General features: G+C 33.6%; 1 protein-coding gene across 2 annotated transcripts in view; it reads right to left on the bottom strand.

Annotated features, from left to right (window-relative positions):
• The window catches only part of gdpd5a (glycerophosphodiester phosphodiesterase domain containing 5a), a 41014-nt gene that overhangs the window by 11757 nt on the left and 8539 nt on the right, over positions 1-20718 (bottom strand). For both annotated transcript variants that reach the window (XM_051102457.1, XM_051102458.1), the window contains exons 2-11: positions 15069-15233; positions 8918-9021; positions 8561-8654; positions 5431-5490; positions 5247-5345; positions 5068-5161; positions 2729-2874; positions 2366-2448; positions 704-854; positions 403-624 (exon numbers count right to left, since the gene is read on the bottom strand). In XM_051102457.1, coding sequence (XP_050958414.1) covers positions 403-624; positions 704-854; positions 2366-2448; positions 2729-2874; positions 5068-5161; positions 5247-5345; positions 5431-5490; positions 8561-8654; positions 8918-9021; positions 15069-15185 — 1170 coding nt within the window. In that variant the 5' untranslated portion in view covers positions 15186-15233. The remainder of the gene's footprint in view (positions 1-402; positions 625-703; positions 855-2365; positions 2449-2728; positions 2875-5067; positions 5162-5246; positions 5346-5430; positions 5491-8560; positions 8655-8917; positions 9022-15068; positions 15234-20718) is intronic.

The following is a 20718-nucleotide window of genomic DNA, read 5'->3' as shown; positions in this document are numbered from 1 at the left end:
CATCACTGCACGTCACTCCCGGATAATCGAAAATGGGCAAAGAGGCGGGACGTGGGTGGAACTGGTTGCTGAAACCACGCCCACCTAGCACGGCGGTGGTGACAGCAGCGGCAATCCACCTGTCACTCAAGTGGCCACGCCCTAAATTATGCAGAACTTTAAGGCTTAATATAATTTAAACAGATGAGTTATAAAAAAAAAAAAAATTCACCCCCCTCACAGTTGACATGAAGGGCAAAATTAGCTATACAGACCAAAAACACTTTTTTTTTCTGCTGTAAAGTTTTAACATTGGGAGTCTATGGGATTGACTTTTGCAGCCAGTTTCTAGCGGCCAATCGATGAATTGCAGTTTTAGTCACTTTCGTGTTGGCTTCAAGAGGGAGACCGGGAGGCTCTCACCTGTTCTGGTTGGATGCTGGATCTCTGAATCACCTTCAGTGCATCACTGACCCAGAGCTGATGCCGGGGGTGTTGGGGCGGAGGTCGCCGCAGGCTGAAGATCACGGAGCGGTTCGTTCTAGCAGCCAGACGCAGCAGCTCCGCGAGGCTACACACCGTCTGATTGGCCGTGCGGTTGCGGTCTTTTTCGGACATGTACTGCACTGTCCAGTACGGGTCATCCTGAGGGACAAACAACCTCAAAATTGTTAGCAACTGTGAAGGTGTACAATAGAAATGAGAAAATAATCAATTTTAATACCCTGAGGAACCAAAGTCCAGCATTGAGACTGCGAATCTCTGTCCAGTTAAAGAACGAGGCGTCGTGGTCCTGACGGGACGGAAACAGTTTGTCCACATTGGTGGTTCTGCGTAGTGTGCGGTCCCTCATCAAAAAAGGCACTCCATCCAGACTGAAGTGAAAACAGCATCCAATCACATTAGAGTCAGGTTATTAAGAGCCAATTAGAGCTGCTGCCATTCTTTTCTTACGTATGATAAATAGATAAAATAAAATGAAATAAATAAAAAAAAAAAAAAACAACATACAAAATTAATTAGCTTTCATTTAAAAATGTATGATAAATAAAAACAGATTACTATTAATTAAAAAAGGTATGATAAAAATAAACCATTTAAATACAATAAATTAAAAATAAAATAAAATAAAAAATAAAATAACCTAAGACCATTACTTCAAAAAGGTATGATTAAAAATAAATAAGCCAGATAAATACAATAAATTAAAAATGTAAATAAAATTAAACAATCTAAATTATAAATTAATAAAATATCAAATAAATGAAAATACAAAATAAATTACGATTAATTCAGAAAGGTATAATAAAAACAGCTTGGGATTGGGATTGGAAATTAATTAATTCATAATGATAAAATAACCTAAGACTATTACTTCTAAAAGGTACGATAAAAAATAAAATGAAGCAGATAAATACAATAAATTAAAAATAAATAAAATAAAATATCACTAACTGAAAAAGGTATGATGAGAAAACAGATTAATTTTTAAAAAACTGTGATTAATTCAAAATGATAAAATGAATTAAGACACATTACTATTAATTTTAAAATGTATAATAAAAAATAAAATAAACCATAAAAAATACAATAAATAAAAAATAAAATAAAAAATAAAATAAAATGTGAAAATATTAAATTAATTACAATTAATTAAAAAAGGTATGATATAAAATGGATTAATTCAAAAAGGTGTGATTAATTGAAAATGATAAAATGTGCTACGATTACTATTCATTTAAAAATGTATGATAAAAAAAACAAATAAATTAAATTAAATTAAATAATAAATATTAAAATACTAAATAAATTGTCATTAATTAAAAAAGGTATGATAAAAACAGACAGACAGATTACTATTAATTTAAAAATGTATGATAAAAAATGAAATAAACCAGATAAATACAATAAATAAAATAATAAATGTGAAAATAGTAAATAAATTGTCATTAATTCAAAAAGGCATGATAAAAACAGTTTGGGATTAATTAAAAAAGGTGATTAATTCAAAACAAAATAAACTTAGACAGATTACTCTTCTAAAAGTTATAAAAAATAAACCATATTAATACATAAATTAAAAATAAAATAACAAAATAAAATAAAATAACACAAACTAAACTAAAATAAAATAAAACAAAAATGTGAAAATACTAAATAAATTGCCATTAATTCAAAAAGATGATAAAAAACAGACAAAAAGGTATGATTAAAGCAAAATAAAATAAACTAAGACAGATTGCTCCTACTTCAAAAAGTTATGATAAAAAACAAAAAACAGATAAATACAAAAAATTAATAAATAAAATAAAAGATAATAAAATAAAATAAAATAAAATAAAAGAGGTATGAGCAGTGTGTTTCATATAGAAGACAAAATGCATACCTGATGGTAACATCTGCTTCCAGGGCAGTGACCTTCTGTTGCAGTGCTTTACTGAAGGACATAATGGTGTGTTCTGGAGCGAGCTGAGAGACAAGGGCAGTGTGTAATGGGAGTTACTATCTTAACATCCTTTAGAGGAAGTCAAACAAACAGGTTTAAGCTTTATTGTACAATCAGCTTAATGTTTAGACAAAGTGTAAGTGTTGCTCTCTACAGCAGGGACACACAATCCTTCCAGTGCTTTCTACCTGTTGCTAAACTGGTTGCTAAAATGGATGGATGCCACAAACAAACAATGTCACAGCCACTGGGTTCAAATAAGGGTGATTTTCTGGCCTGGAAAACCAGGATTATGAAACTCACCATTGGAGCTCCACGACGGCCAATGACAGCAGGACGAGGACCGAGCTTGGACCGGTCCATGATGCACGGAGAAGAGATGAAGAGAGGAACCAGATAGAGAACCACGAGGACACTCACATAAATTACCAGCATTACAACTTGAAGCCCTGGATAAACACATGAAAGTGTGATTTTGAATGGAAGAATACATACAGTTGAGGTCAAAAGTTTACATACACCTTGCAGAATCTGCAAAAACTCAAATGCAACTAGTACAGAAGGTTCAAACGCTCACTGATGCTTCAGAGGGAAACACGATGCATTAAAGGAGAAGTCCACTTCCAGAACAACAATTTACAAATAATGTACTCACACCCTTGTCATACAAGATGTTCATGTCTTTCTTTCTTCAGTCGTAAAGAAATTATTATTTTTGAGGAAAACATTTCAGCATTTTTCTCCATATAATGGACTGATACGGTCCCCTGAGTTTGAACTTCCAAAATGCAGTTTAAATGTGGCTTCAAACGATCTTCAAAATCGTCCTATATCGCTGTTTTACCTTTTTTGTTAAGGGTGTTTGATCTTCTTTGCTTCTTTGTTCACTTTGCAAAGACTGGGTCAGTACTTCTGCAGTGATGTAGGATGATTTTGAAATGATTTTTGAAGTTGAGGGAGAAAATACGGTCAGAGTTTTTTCGACATACCCTAACTGTCTTGAACCAGAATACACAGAGTTCAGGGAGAGCAAGACAAGACGAGCGAGATTAAAAAGTGTTTAAATTGTATTTTTTTAATGAAAATAACCAATCATTTTGCTAGATAAAACCCTTCTTTCTTGGCTGGGATCGTTTACAACCGCATTTGGGATTGTTTGAAGCTGCAATTAAACTGCATTTTGAAAGTTCAAAATCGGGGCACCGCAGCAGTCCATTATATGAAGAAAAATGCTGAAATGTTTTTCTCAAAAACCATAATATCTTTACGACTGAAGAAAGAAAGACACAAACATCTTGGATGACAAGGGGGTGAGTAAATTATTTGTAAATTGTTGTTCTGGAAGTGGACTTCACCTTTAAAGGGTTACTCCACCCCAAAATTAAAATGTAGCCATTAATCACTTACCCTCATGTTGTTCCAAACCCGTGAAAGTTTCGTTCGTCTTCGGAACACAATTTAAGATATTTTGGATGAAAACCGCGAGGCTTGAGACCCATTGATTGCAACGAGAATACTTTTTGTATGCAAAGAAAAAAAAAACGACTTTAACAATTTTAACAATTCGTCTCATCTGTGTCACCGTAGTGCCATTTTGGGGGGTATCTGCTGGACCCAAACTGCATACGCTGTTCCCTGTCAGCCGCACTACACGGATCATCTTTTACGTTCTTTACGCTTCGATTGGAATGAAAACAGTGTATCCGTGTGGTGGGGCTGACACAGAACAGCGTACACAGTTTGCATACATTGTGGATATTCTCCAAAATGGCGCTACGGTGACGCAGATGAGACGAATTGTATTTTTATTTTCTTTGCGTACAAAACGCATTCTCGTTGCTTCATACAATTCAGACTGAACCACTGATGGCAGATGGACTATTTTGACGATGTCTTTCATACTTTTCTGGGTCTTGACAGTGGTATTTAACCGGCAGTCAATAGGACGGTCACAAACCTCTGGGTTTTCATCCAAAATATCTTAAATTGTGATCAGAAGACAAATAAAGTTTTTACGGGTTTGGAATGACATGGGGGTAAGTGATAACTGACAAAATTTTCATTTTGGGGTGGAGTAACACTTTAATGCATTGTGTTTCCTTCTGGAGCATCAGTAATCATTTGAGCCTTCTGTAATAGTTGCATATGAGTCCCTCAGTTGTCCTCAGTGTGAAAAGACTGACCTCAAAATCATACAGTTATTGTTGGAAAGGGTTCAAGGACACAAAAATGTTGGAAAACCAAAGCATTTGTGGGACCTGAAGGATTTTTATGTTCAGGACAAACAACTATCAGTAAACAAAAATCCAGGCTGTGGATCATTCAGGTACCAACACAGTATTAAGAATCAAGAGTGTGTAAACTTTTGAACGGGGTAATTTTTATAAATTTAACTATTATTTTCTCTTGTGGACTTGTAAACGTCTTTTATGTGAAATATATTATTCAGGTCATTACTGCATAAAAAATAACATGCATTTTGCATGATCCCTCTTTCGGGTAAAATAATTAACATTTTGCAGATTCTGCAATGTATGTAAACTTTTGACCTGTATATTTCACAATTAAATGTTATTGAAGTATCAGGGTCATCTCAGCTTTGAGCCAGTCTGCCGTTTCCCCTTACATGACCTTCAACTCACTGGATCTTTCCAAGCGAACCACCTGACCAGCGATGACCCACCCTAGTGCTGTGACCACAGCTAAAGCCCCGATGTGTAGAAACGGCCCTGTGAACTACAAAAGCAACACAGTTTTGAATTAACTGTCAAGAAAGATCGCAAGACTTTAGACAGTAATATGCTGATGAGGTTGCTCCAACCTGGAGAGAAATGATGACAATGTCCCATTCGTCCTGCCAAAAATCATCAATGGACACCACTCCTGTTATGGTGGTGAGCAGAATAGCCAAAACTACAATCTGTAGAAAATAAAACTTGTTTTAATATACATAAAGAACCTCTAGTCTAGTTCTAGGCTGAAACAAGTTTACAAACTCGTCTCACCTTATGAATCCAGTACAAATTAAGCTGCTGTCCCAGTGCAATGTGACAAAGTGCAAGAATCTGAAAAAAGTAATATTAAAAAGAATAAAATACAACAGAAAATTACAAATAAAATAATAATTAAAAAAAAATAGTGCTGGGCAATGATTAATCGCATCCTAACTAAAACTTTTTGTGTACATAATATATGCGTGCGTACTGTGTATATTTATTATGTATATATAAATACACACACATGCATGTATATATTTGAGAAATATGTTATGCTTATACATTAAATATATATATATATATATATATAAAAATATAAACTATATAAACTAAATATAAAATATATTTAAATTTCTACTGATGATCCAGAAGAGCACACGGTGCATTAAGAGCCGGGGGTGAAAACTTTTGCACAGGATGTCTAAATTTTCCTTATTTTGTTGAAATATCATTTTTTTCCAATTAGTACTGCCCTTCAGCAGCAACAAAAGTTACTTGCATGTTTCCAGAAAGACAAATTAAGTACAATTCACCTTGACCTTCAAATTCAAAAAGTTTTCACCCTCGTCTTTTAATGCACTGTGTTTCCTTCTGGAGCATCAGTGAATGTTTGAACCTTTTTTAATAGTTGTGTTTGGATCTCAAAACCATAGAGTCACTGCTGAAAAGGGTTCAAATATGCAAAAGATGCAGGAAAACCAAAGAATCTGCAGGACATGGAGGATTTTTCTGAAGTACAGTGCTCAGTTTAACTGTTTAGAACAAACACGGGACTCATGAACAACTATCACAAAACAAAAAAACAACCATAGATCATCCAGGTTAACACACAGTATTAAGAACCAAGGGTTCCCAAACTTTTGAAAGGGGTAATTTTAATAATTACAGCTATTTTTTTGTCTTGTGGACTATATGTAAACATCTTTTATGTAAAATATCTTACTCAGGACAGCACTAAATTAAAAAATAACATGCATTTTTGTATCTCTCTTATTTTGTTAAAATTATTCACATTTTAACAGATTCTACAAGGGGTTCACAAACTTTCGCATGCCACTGTATATACATAATAAATATACACGGTACACACACATATATTATGTACACAAAAACCTTTATTTTGGATGTGATTAACTGTGATTAATCGCTGCCCAGCACTAAAACCCACAAATAATACGTAATAAATTAAAGTAATAATAATTTAAAAAGTATCTGATGCTCTTATGTACTTTTGAAGAAATATTATGTTGTATTTTGTATATAATAATAATAATAATAATAACAACAACATCAATAATTATTAGTGCTGAATGATGAAAAAACTACTTAATCGCACGTTTATCGCAATTAATCCCACCTAAGATTAAGGTTTTTAAATATACTTTTATATTACAATAATTTTACATTCAATCTTTACATTTATGTAGAAACAGCATAAAGACAGCATATTTTTAGTATTTGTTTAATGCCATCTTTTTATGACTGAAGGCAAGTGATACCAATATCACTGATGTCTCTAGGAATTTGTTCTTTTTTTCCTAATATTTAACCACTGACTATACTCATTTAACATTACAGTATAATTGAAAGCTATCAATTTTAACATTTATTATAATTTCATGAATCCTTAAAGCTACAAAAGTTTCCACTTTTTTCTTTTGTTCTTTGATGAACAGACATAACAGCAACTGGCTTATTAGCTTATTTGGCTGCTATCACTTTAAGAGCTGCTGCTGCTGAACGTGCGGCGGATCTGGCATGCATGGTCGTAGTTTCATTCGCGCTTTAATAAAAAATGATGCAGGTTACTACGGCTGTGTACTGCCAGGAATCTGGCGATATGATACGCATCACGATACAGGGGTTGCGACACGATACACTGCGATATTGTAAACAAGGCGATATATTGGGATATTTCTTATTATATGAATAGTACATAATTTTAGGAAAGCTGTAATTAAGAGCACACCACCATATTCAAACCAGTACGAGTAAAGGGGGAAAATAAAGTGCTTGCAAGATTCTTTAGTTATTAAATGAATAAAATGTAAGCTTTTATAAACAGACCATATATATTTTTAGACCCTGCTTTACAATTTAAGTTTACAGTTGTAACCATGTCAGATCATTTTGATCTGAACATAAGAATTACATCTGCTGAATATCAATAAAAAATAAAGTGCTTACAGGATTCCTAAAGAAAACAAAAGAATTGTATAAAAAACAATAAAATAACCGCACGCGGGCGCCGCCTCGGCTGGACAGACGGGTGGCGGCCACACAACGGTTCCGCTGCTCGCCACGTCCTAGAGCGAACGTTACCTCAAAAGCTGAAATGACGCCACACTTTACACCAAGGCGGGAGCAGGAACTATTCTTTCATCCTCCATTAACGCTAACATTAGCAGCGTGCACTTATGTTAGTATTTCCTGTCACTGTTTAACTTCAGAGATAAGAAGACTGCAATCTAGCGGTCAGTATATCGATATTCCGTTTTTGAGAATCAATACAGTATCGCCAAACAAAATATCGCGATACACACGTGTATCTATATTTTCTTACACCCCTACAGGTTACAGCACATACCAGCGGATTTGTGCTTGCAATTGAAGTGTGAACGCTATGAGCACAGTATACAGGCTGAAAGGACAGGAAAATTTGTTTTTACTGACATACAGCTTGACAACATCTCATCTGACTGCAGATGAGTCTGTTGTTCTACTAAAGCTTCCTCATCACATGTACCTTTTCGGCACCTTTTCCACAAAGACTGACACAGAAGAGACTAAAAGTTGTTATTTTGGCATTCTCATAGCTTAAAATTACGTTTGTCACATGGACTATTTTAATAATGTCCTTACTACCTTTCTTGGCCTTGAATGTGTTAGTTGCTGTCTATGCATCAAAAATATCTTAATTTGTGTTCTGAAGACGAACGAAGGTCTTACGGGTTTGGAACAACATGAGGGTGATAATTAATGACAAAATTTTTATTTTTGGCTAAACTATCCCTTTAGGGCTACAATGGTGATGTTTTGAACCAACACGCACAGTGTAAATGCGACAATTAAAAGGCCATAAAATGTTTAAAGGCACTGCTCACTTTCTCTGTCACATGTGCGTGTGAAGAGCGCTCACCATTAAAAATGCAGTGTAAGTGAATCCTGTGAGTGTTGTGGCGAGAATAGGGACTGTGCCATCCTTCCAAACGGCTGAACGATTATATAACAACCTGCCAGAGAAACAAAACCATCAAGAGCAGAGAAAATGTGCTTTGCACACATGATGTTTTCCAGCACTTAGTGTATCAAATCGTATCAGATACCTGTTAAGGGTAAACCTTGCAATCAAACTAGTCAACTCATAAAACATGCTCTAGCAATGAAATGTGCAATCATGGGTTGCTGTCAGCTTCATGGTGTGGACACACAGCAGGGTTCAGAGTTAATGACCTGCTAAAACAGCAGGTTCCTCCAAATATCAGGCTGAACTCACCAGTTGAACTCGTTGTAGTCATTACGAGCCTCCAACCAGAAGTAGGACCAGACGAGGAGAAGGAGAAACGAACAGCAGAGGAGGAAGAACCATGAACATTCCCACTGAAAAACAAAAACAGGATGTGTAAACACACATGTCCTCCAGACAGACCTTGATTCACTTAGCAGACACTTTCATCCAAACGAGACAGATGTGTCAGACCAACAGCCAGACGGTAACCAATTATTCGGCCTGTCAGAGACAGTCCTGACAGACTTTATTTTTTATTTACACGTTCCAAATTTGTACTTTTATTATCTCTCTTTATATCCTTCGCAACATGTTCACATCTAAAAGCCTAGGACTTTACAATCGGGATTCATTTATCACTTCAAGTGCGGCAGGCGATTTAAAAAGCCACTGAGATCAAACACATAGCTTTTAAGATGCCTTAAAGTTTTAAAGAGCATGATAAAAAGCGAGCTTAAGTAACTAATAAGTTTAAGAACAAAATGACGAGAGTTTAATTAAATTCCTTCGCCATAGAAACCACACAGCGTTCCACAGCGCATTACAGCAGCAGTGGAACATTTTCAGCACAGTGAGATCTTTCAGAAAGAGAGAGAGAGAGAGAGAGGGAGAGAGAGAGACATCGCCTGGCACTAAAGCACGTTTCCTGGGAGACCAAACAAGGCCGCTGTTGGAGATCGAGAGGGCGGAGCTTTATTGTTCTGTTAACGGGAGTTAAAGGGTGATGTAATAATCAAACTTGTTTCGGTTCACCTGATGCTGATAGAGAAAAGATTTCAAAAGAATGAGCTACTTACACATAAATAAACAATAATGATAATAATAATATTTTACCAGATGTATATGTTAAATGACAAACACTGCTGTTAAAAGTTTGGGATCAGTAAGATTTGTATTGTTTTTTTTAAAGTCTTTTCTGCTCATCAAGACTGCATTTATTTGATCAAAATAAATGTAGTAATATTGATTAATATTCTGAAATAATATTGCAATTTAAAATAGTGGTTTTCTATTTTAATGTACTTTTTTAATGTACTTTTAATAGAATTTATTCCTGTGATGCAAAGCTGAATTTTCAGCATCATTACTACCGTATTCAGTGTCACATGATCCTTCAAAAATCATTTTGATATGCTGAATATTATCAGTGTTGAAAGAGTTGTGCTAATTAATAGTATTTATTTATTTTTTTTTTGAACCTGTGATTCTTTTTTTCAGGATGCTTTGAAGAATAAAATGTTATAAAGAACAGCATTTATTTACAATACAAATCTTTTGTAACAATGTACATGACTGTTCAAAGTTTGGGGTCAGATATTTTTTTTCTTGCTTTCTTTGAAAGAAATTAATACTTTTATTCAGCAGGGATGTTAAATTGCTAAAAATGATAGTAAAGACTTATATTGTTATTGTTTATTTTAAATAAATGCTGTTCTTTTTCACTTCATCGAATCGTGAAAAAAGTATCACAGGTTAACAAAAAAAAAAAAAAAAAAAAAAAAACACAACTTTTTCCAACACAGATAATAAATCAAAATATTATTTTAAATTGCAATTATATTTCATAATATTATTTTTTTTTTTTTTTTTTCTGTATTTTTCATAAAATAAATGGAACTTTGATGAGCATAAGAGAATTCTTTAAAACCTTTAAAAATCTTACTGATCACAAACTTTTGAACTGCACTGTAAGCTCACAGGCTTGTTAGTAGTAGAGTTTCAGTACTGATTTTATCAGATATTAAATTTTATTTTTGGCTAGGATGGAACTAAGTATAAAAAAATCAAACAAAATCAAACAAAATAAAATAAAATAAAATATTTTTTTTTGGCCCAAGAAAATGGCTGGTTCTAATAACCCTCAAGTACTAACACTAGAAATACAGTATGTATATGACTCTGAAATACGCACTTATTTTGGAGTACGAATCCATTTGGTAGGGCAAAGTACAAAGAGACATCTAAGTTCAGTTAGCAGATCAGATGCCTCGCATCCTACTGGCACTCACCCTTTCACAACCCAAAAAGACCTTTCGTTCCTGGAGGTGTGAAATGGATCTAATGGTCTAATGACCACGGTCTGAGATTCCGTGTTTCATTAAGATTCAGGGTGAATTAGGATAACTTTTGATTTCTTAATTTGATTTACCGTGATTCTCACCCCATCACCTCACATTACAACCCTGCTGAATATCCTAAGGCCCTGTGAAATCCATTTTATTTTTTCCCAAATTCTATTTTATTTTTTTCCAAACCCCATTGTTATTGTTTAAATTTTTCTGGATTCCTTTTTAATGGTTTTAAAAATTAAATGTCATTAATCAAAAAGCAGGCCTAATTAATTAAAATCATGCAACTTATACCATTTAAAATCCATTTATTAAAAGTTTAACAGAAATTGCATTTTTAGGGCCCTATGAAATATGTTTTACTTTTTGTTCAGGTTTTGTTTTATTGTTACCAAATTCTGTGTTCAAGCATGTCTAATTTTTTTAATGCATAAAAACAACTTTTTTTTTTCAAAATTTGTGTTGTGTATTTTATTTTTTTCTTGCATAAAACAATTAATTTACCAATTATGTTATATATATATATATTTTTCTTGCATAAAACAATTAATTTACCAATTATGTTATATATATATATATATACACACAATTTTATTAGTTAAGCTTTAGTAATTTTAAAATCAAATCAAATCAAACAAATCAAATTTTAAATTTTTTTGGATCCTGTGATTCCGTCCATGTTTCACAGAAATCACAGAGTCTTGATATCCTAATGTTTTGATTTGTTTAATGATTTTTTATTGTTTTCACAGAAAGAAGCCCCTTATGCTCACCAAGGCTGCATTTATTTGACCAAAAACACTGTAAAAACAGTACTATTGTGAAATATTAATGTAATTTAAAATAACTCTTTTCTTCAGTGTTACATGAGCCTTCAGAAATCAGTCTATCTACTGATTTTTTTGTGGAAACCATGACACATTTTTTCAGGATCACTAGAAAGTTTAAAAGAACAGTATTTGTTTTAAACAGAAATATTCTGCAAGATAATAAATGCACTTATTGGCATTTTTGATTGTTTTTTTGTGTCTTTGCTGAGCAAAAGTATTAATTTCTTCAAAACAAACAAACAAACAAAAAAAAAACCATTTGAAATTTTGTAATTGCGTGAAACAAACATACAGATGACCCCAATTCACCCTATTATATTTGCATTATGTGAAGATCAATGTATAATATTTCAACTCAACTTTTGCACAAATAAACCAATTTTCTGCATCTCTTCACCAACTTTTTCAAAAGACCACAACAAAAGTCATCTAACATGCCTTAAATACAATTCCCAACAATAACAGCTCAGGTTTAGTTTTCTGGTGATTCCACACACGCCGACAGAGAACTGAATAATGCACTGACGCATGTTTTATTGGTCTGTGGATTGTGGCGGAGTCTCTCTACAGCGGAGGACACATTTCTCTGTTCTGTTCATTCATTCTGCACAGCTGACAGCTGCTAATCCCTCAATCCCATCAGCTCCTCCAGACCCGCTCATGAGCACATCGGTTAGGACACATCGTCACCCTGCTCTAATTATAGAGTGGGCGGGGCCAGCAGTAATGACACAGAGTAAGCCAGCCAATCGCGCAGCTTCCGTTGAGTTCGCTCTCAATGCCGAGGTGTTACTTGTTCAAACGGAAAGATGAACTAATGGCCGTGGGTGTGCGTGTGCGTGTGCGTTCACTCCTGAAGGAGCATTTATGGCTACTTGTGGGGAGGTGAAAACCTACAAACTGAATCATAGCAAGCTTCAGACCAGACAGAACATGGAAAAGAACAAACACAGATCAGAAAGGAATACTAGGATACTGTTCACTGCACAGTAAAAACTATGGTCTACAATTAAAATCAATAAATAAATACATAAATAAAGTCATACAATAGTATGACACATTTTTAACCTTGAATGTTTCATGTTTGTTCAAATCAGAGTGAGTTATCATCTCAGCTATTAATACTCATATTTTGCCTTTTTTAATTGAATTTCATATTAAAATATGTCAACTTCATCCCTCGCAGGCAAATAATGAGTAAAAAAAGGATGGTATGGTATGCTGAGTTTTTTTCCTATTTCTAGATGGCATTCTCTAGATGGCATATTAATATATAATTTTTCTATAAATAAATACATATACACTTATGAATTATATTTAAAATATTATACAATTTTATACAATTATAAATTTAAAACTATATTTTAATTAAAATGATATACATAAACAGACAGATGCCACTAAAATTACAAATATTAATATAATAGCTATATAATTAAATATATATTGAATTTAAAAAATGTATATTAAAATGAACTAAAAATACAATTAACTAAAAAACAATGTAAAAATGTATATATATATATATATATATATATATATATACACATTTTTTAAATATAATTTTAATTCAGTGTATATATATTTATTTATATAAAAATTATATATTAATAATATATAATTTTATAAAACTGTATAATTTTTTAAATATAATTTTAATTCAGTGTATATATATTTATTTATATAAAAATTATATATTAATATGCCATCTAGAGAATGTATATATATATATATATATATATATATATATATATATAAATTAATTTTAGAATATATATATATATATATATATATACACATTCTCTAGATGGCATATTAATATATAATTTTTATATAAAAAAAAAAAATATACAAATAAAAAATGTACATGTACATGTACATGTATGTATTTATGTATATACAATATTTTATATATATATTCATATTAATATATAATTATGCCATCTAGAGAATGTATATATATATATTCTAAAATATTATATATATATATATATATTTTTTTTTTTAAATTATTTTATTTATATAATATATACATATGTACCTTAACTATATAATATTTATATAATGCAATGAAATAATTTGACACAAGTATATATATTATTTTTTTATTGGATAATTTAAAATACATATCGAATTCAAATTAACAAAAATAAAAAAATACAATTTAAAAATGTGTACACAGTATATACAATTATATATAATATTTAATTACGTAACATTTATATAACAATTATATAATTCTAAAATACATATTTTATATATATATTCATATATATATATATATATATATATATATATATATATATATATATATTCATATATATATATATATATATATATATATATATATATATATATATATATATTCATATATATATATACATATATTCATATATATAGAATATATATATTTCATATATATATTCAATTCAACTTCAGAACCCTTGTGTGAAACTGAGCTTGATTTCTATCATTAAATCTGCTAGTGTTCTATTTATATCAGTGCTATTCTAAACTTCTGAGGATATTGCTACATTTAAGCTTGATACCCTATGAATATTAAAGGACTTTAGGTAAAGATTAGATAAGGGTTGATTTTCAATCTGACTGCGGCTCAGTTCAGGTCAGAACATTTGATCGCTGGGCTGGAATGGATGCTCGGTTAAAATAACAGGCATTTCTGCTTGAATAACTTCACTAAATAATGTCAGTATCCAGTTTGTTGTCACCGGACAAGTCAAAGAGAGACAGAGAGACCTGACTAAGCCTCTCGCTCTGTTGTATACAGATTGGAATTGACCTACAACACGTCCTCCAGGGAATCTGAAACGCTGGCTTGAGTTTCTCTCTGTCTGATAGAGAGACATTCAGACAGCAGAGGAGAAAGAGGTTTTGCTTCTTTACAGACAGCCAAGTCGTCCTTCTGCTGTCTGCCTCAAAACAATATCGAACAAGATATTCATGAGCAGTCAATGACACAAAATCACCAGAGAAAGCACCATAACTTGGTCAAATGCTTGTCAAGTCAGCCTGAACAGAGAAAAGCCTCATTTGATAGTAACTGCAAGTGATAATTTGACAAGTGAACATTTCTACATGATTGGTCTGTAACATTAAGGCGGAGCTTAGCGAAAGGTCAGTGACTCAACAAAGTGTCATTTTTTCCTCTATCATTTTTATTTGGTCTTTATGCGGTTAGAAGACAATGGCTTCTCCCACAAAGGATGATGCTGTGGTTACCTTGGAGCTGTCGTCATGGGAGCGTTGGTACCGTTTCCAGCGGCAGCCGTAGATCCCGGTCAGACAGGACAAACACAGTTGTCTCTCATACACCTGTAGCGGTTGGTGTTTCACCATAGTCAGGCCACAGCCGATCTGCAGACATCCCACTCACACACCGCAGACCTGCAGGAACAAGACACATTGACATTATCCGGAACCAAACACTCTGTCTTCAACTAAATTATACAGTCCGTATGGATATTGCCATGAAAACCTGTGTGGAGGATTTAGCCGTTTAGCTTTGAGTCTGGGAATTTTGCCTTAGGAAAACATACCAGAGAAAATCCTACAGCGCAGGGGAATAAACAATACGTCAGTAATAATTGTAGGAATCTGTGGGTTGACAATAATGTGGAGTTAACCATGCCATGAGAAATACACATGTGTAATACAGGAAATGACATCAAACGGCAGTTGAAAACAATGGCAACACCACTGACAGCATACTAAAATACAATTAATTATGTCCATGAAACACATTTACAGTTGAGGTCAAAAGTTTACATCCCCTTTCAGAATCAGCAAAATGTTAATTATTTTACTAAAATAAGAGGGATCATACAAAATGCATGTTACTGAGCTAAATACGATATTTCACATAAAAGATGTTTACATATAGTCCACAAGATAAAATAATAGTTGAATTTATAAAAACTACCTGGTTCAAAAGTTGACATCCCCTTGATTCTTAATACTGTGTTGTTACCGGAATGATCCACAGCTGTGTTGTTGGTTTTTTGTTTGTTTGTTTGTTTGCTTGCTTGCTTGTTTGTTTAGTGATAGTTGTTCATGAGTCCCTTGTTTGTACTGAGCAGTTAAACTACCTGTTGTTCTTCAGAAAAATCCTTCAGGTCCCACAAATTCTTTGGTTACCATCATTTCTGTGTATTTGAACCCTTTTCAACAATGACTGTATGATTTTAAGATCCATCTTTTCACACTGAGGGACTCATGCAACTATTAAAGAAGGTTCAAATGCTCACTGATGCTCCAGAAGGAAAAAAACATGCATTAAGTGCTGGGGGGGTGAAAACTTTTGAATTTGAAGATCAGGGTAAATTCAACTTATTTTGTCTTCTGGGGAACATGTAAGTATGTTCTGTAGCCTCTGAAGGGCAGTAGTAAGTTAAAAAAATATATAAGATTTAGGCAAAATACAAAGAATTTACATGTCTTTATTCTGTTCAAAAGTTTACACCCCTGGCTCCTAATGCATTGCGTTTCCTTCTGGAGCATCAGTGAGTGTTTGAACCTTCTGTAATAGTTGCATATGAGTCCCTCAGTTGTCCTCAGTGTGAAAAGATGGATTTCAAAATCATACAATCATTGTTGGAAAGGGTTCAAATACACAAAAATGCTGAAATACTAAAGAATTTGTGTGACCTAAAGGATTTTTCTGAAGAACCTCAGGCAATTTAACTGTTAGTTGTTCGTACGTAACGAGGAACTCATGAACAACTATCACTTAACAAACAATTACAGCTGTGGATCATTCAGGTAACAACACAGTATTAAGAATCAAGGGGGTGTAAACTTTTGAACAGGGGTTATTTTTATTTATTTTTTTTTATAAATTCAACTTTAATTTGAACCTTATTTAGTACTAAATAATAACATGCATTTTGTATGATCCCTCTTATTTTATAGATTCTGAAAAGGGGGGGGGGTAAACTTTTGACCCCAACTGTATCTGTATCTTTGATACTGGATATTTAATTTTTAACGCTTATATTGGATATATTGGATATTTCATTATTCATTCTCATGTTATTGGCCATAACATTAAAATAATCTTACTGGTATCTAGCAAAATTTGAATAAGATTCACATAAGATTTAGCTGGATAACTGACAGTTCTTGCCAGTTTTGGGTGTAATTTGCATCTGACGGTCAGCGAAAGGCCCGTCTGAGGTTGAGAGCAGGTCCTACAGGACTCTGGGTGACAGCAGCTCTTTGATTAGGAGCTGTGAGACACATACAGAATTCTAGATTTTACAGAAACTGATATTCAAATATGACCCGATGGAGGCAAAGCAGCCCTCTCTGTCAGTCTGCAGTCACCATATTCCCAAAGTTCAATTCAGCAGAATGCCAATCATAAACATTTGCTGCCTGAGGAACAATTTGGAGACAACGTATAGGCAGTTTGAAATTTCTTTAACTAATGATGCCACTTTAACATATGATCCCAGTGGTCTAAAAGTGCTTTTCAATGTCAAAATGATTCACATTTTGAATTCTGGATGATACGGTTTACATAAACTCAATTAGTACGCTTTAGCTTTAAAGGGATAGTTCACCCAAAAAATAAAAATTACCCCATGATTTACTCACCTTCAAGCTATCCTGGGTGCATATGACTTTCTTCTTTCAGATAAATGCAATCTGAGTTATATTAAAAAAATGCCCTGGCTCTTTCAAGCTTTATAATAGCAGTGAATGGGTGTTGAGATTTTGAAGTCCAATAAAGTGCATCCATCCATCATAAAACATACTCCACATGGCTCCAAGGGGTTAATAAAGGTCTTCTGAAGTGAATCGATGTGTTTGTGAAAGAAAAATGTCCATATTTAAAACTTTACAAACCAAAATATTTAGCCTCTAATGCAGAAGCGCAAAAAAAAGAGAACAAAACAAAGCACCGGTCACAAATTAAAAGTACAAAACGAAGATTTGTAAAGTAAAATGTCTGAGGATTTCAATATAAAGCACAAGGAGACTGGTTTTCCTTTGCTGTAAAAATAAACTTGGTTCCTGCAAGACTAGCATATTCTCACTATGCCTACATCCTACACCATCCGTTGGAACGCCACTCTCTTGTGAATGCACATACGACAGTTTGCAGAAACTAGAGACTGCAGTCTATAAAGTTTTAAATATAGATTTTTTTTTACACAAACACATAGATTCACTCAAGAAGGCCTTTATTAACCCTCTGGAGCCGTGTGGAGTACTTTTTATGATAGATGGATGCACTTTATTGGACTTCAAAATCCCAACACCCATTCACTGCCATTATAAAGCTTGGAAGAGCCAGGACATTTTTCATAATATAACTCCAATTGTATTTGTCAGAAAGAAGAAAGTAATAAACATCTGCGATGGCTTGAGGGTGAGTAAATCATGGGAAATTTTCATTTTTGGGTGAACTATCCTTTTAACAGATGAAGATAAATATTTAAATTTGGCAACTGTTTTACAATAGACATGTTAAACGACCAACAATAATACCCAGTGATAAAAACTACTCAACTTTGTAGTCGAATGTCATGCATTAATTCAAAAGCATATGCTGTCATTTACAGGATTCATTAATTAATAAACAAATTTGTTGAGAAAAGAAACATTAACACTAATTCATGGCTCTTAAGCATGTATTAAGAGTGAATGTGTACATTACGACTAATTTGCAATTAAGTTCAAAGTGATTACTTTGCAATGAATTATAATTATTTTATTGTTCTTCTTTCTTTTTCTTTATTCCCTTAAATCCCTTTAAATCCTTTAATTATGTAATTAATTACTAAAAAGACCATTAGTGGTAAAACCAGAGAATTCCAACTTAATTTGAGCATCTGAAATTCTGCTGGAATGATATAAAGGCATAACGGATTTCCCTCAAGCGCATGATACATAAAACCACAAACCCATAAGTCAACCACTGACCCAGTGTTACCACACCAGATGCTCCAATGAAAAACAACAGATTTCAATGACAGTAATTAAAGAGGGCTATCAAGACACAGCCAGCACAGATTTGATCTTTGTCCACCAGAAGCACCCACTCAGACAGATTAGCATATCATTAGCATCTTCAAAAACTCACATACACAAACAAGCCACTTCGAGTCTTCATTAGTCATTTCCTCAAAAATCCTGCTTCATATTCCACAATAATCGGATTCCTTTGACTCATTCAAGAATTTTAGAACTTTCAAAACAAAAATGTACAGATAATGTACTTACCCACTCATCATCCAAGATGTTCATGTCTTTCTTTTATTCAGTCATATAGAATTTTTTTTTATGGAAAACATTTCAGGATTTCTCTCCAGATAGTGGATTTCTATGGTGCCCACAAGTTTGAACTTCCAAAATGCAGTTTCAATGCAGCTTCAAAGGGCTCTAAACGATCCCAATCGAGGAAGAAGAGTCTTATCTAGCGAAACGATCAGTTATTTTCTAAAAAAAATTAAAATTTTGCAAATAATCGCAGATTAATCGCATTCGATTATAAGTGCGATTTTGTGTAGCTTGTCAGTGATTTACGCCTCTGTGTATTGACGTGACAGAGATTTACTACTAATCAAAGTACTCGCTTTACTGACTAAACGCGCCTGGAAAATCGCATGCGATTTATCGTGCAGCCCTAATTTATGTACTTTTTAACCTCAATTGCTCATCTTGTCTAGCTCTGTGATGCACATGCGTACTCTGTGCAGTCCGGTTTAACACAGTTAGGGTATGCTGAAAAACTCCCATCTCATTTTCTTTTCCAACTTCAAAATCAACCTACATCTCTGCAGAAGCACCAACCCAGTGTTTACAAAGTGAACGTGCAAAGATGGTTAAACGCCCTTTACAAAAAAGGTAAAATAGCGATGTAGGACGATTTTGAAGTTGGAGGAGAAAATAAGATGGGAGTTTTTTGACATACCCTAACTGTATTGAACCGGAACGCACAAAGTGCACGTGCATCGCAGACCTAGACAAGACGAGTAATTGTTAGTTTAAAAAAAAAAAAAAAAAGGTTATAAATTGTAAATCTTTTTAGAAAATAACCAATGGTTTCGCTAGACCCTTTTTCCTCAGCTGGGATCATTTAGAGCCTTTTGAAGCTGCATTTAAACTGCATTTTGAAAGTTCAAACTCGCTGGCACCATAGAAGTCCATTAAATGGAGAAAATTCCTGAAATGTTTTCCTCAAAAAACATAATTTCTTTGTGACTGAAGAGAAAAAGACAAACATCTTGGATGACAAGTGGGTGAGTAAATTATCTGTACATTTTTGTTCTGGAAGTGAACTAATCCTTTAACATATGATCCCTCACAACCACAGTTCAAGTCACGATGGATGTGTAACAAATCAGTATGAAAATGCTAAAATGAATGTGTGAGAATATGAATGCATCTGTGTTTCTCTGTTCCAAACTTCCTGCTGCGTGATCAAGACAGGTCTAACCCCTTTAGTATCGGTGATTAGATTTGATGTACCGTCCTTTGTTGGGTTTTGCGTACAGCACTTAGACAATGTCAACAGCGCCCCGCAGGTCTGCAATGCACCGGTTAAATCATTCACATGCATCCTGTGTTCACCTACAAAAAGACAATATTGCTTCAAACAAAAGAAGTCATTATCTCCTTCAAACATGTCTTCCTGTTGAAAACGATCCTGTCTGAGTGACTTAACACTCTGGTGTGACCGTCTGATTGGGGTAGAACACACACACACACACACAAATCATGGGCCAGATGTTAACATCACATCTGTTGCCCTATTAGTGAAGTGACAGTTGAGCCAAAAATGAAAATTCTGTCTTTATTTACTCTCATGTTGTTCCAAACCTGTAAATCTTTATTCTGTGGAAGACAAAATAAGATGTTTTAA

This window comes from Labeo rohita, unplaced genomic scaffold (genome assembly GCF_022985175.1).
Source record: "Labeo rohita strain BAU-BD-2019 unplaced genomic scaffold, IGBB_LRoh.1.0 scaffold_242, whole genome shotgun sequence".
NCBI classification, from domain to species: domain Eukaryota; kingdom Metazoa; phylum Chordata; class Actinopteri; order Cypriniformes; family Cyprinidae; genus Labeo; species Labeo rohita.
Note: the sequence above shows the minus strand (reverse complement) of the source record. Positions and strands in the feature narration are given on the sequence as shown.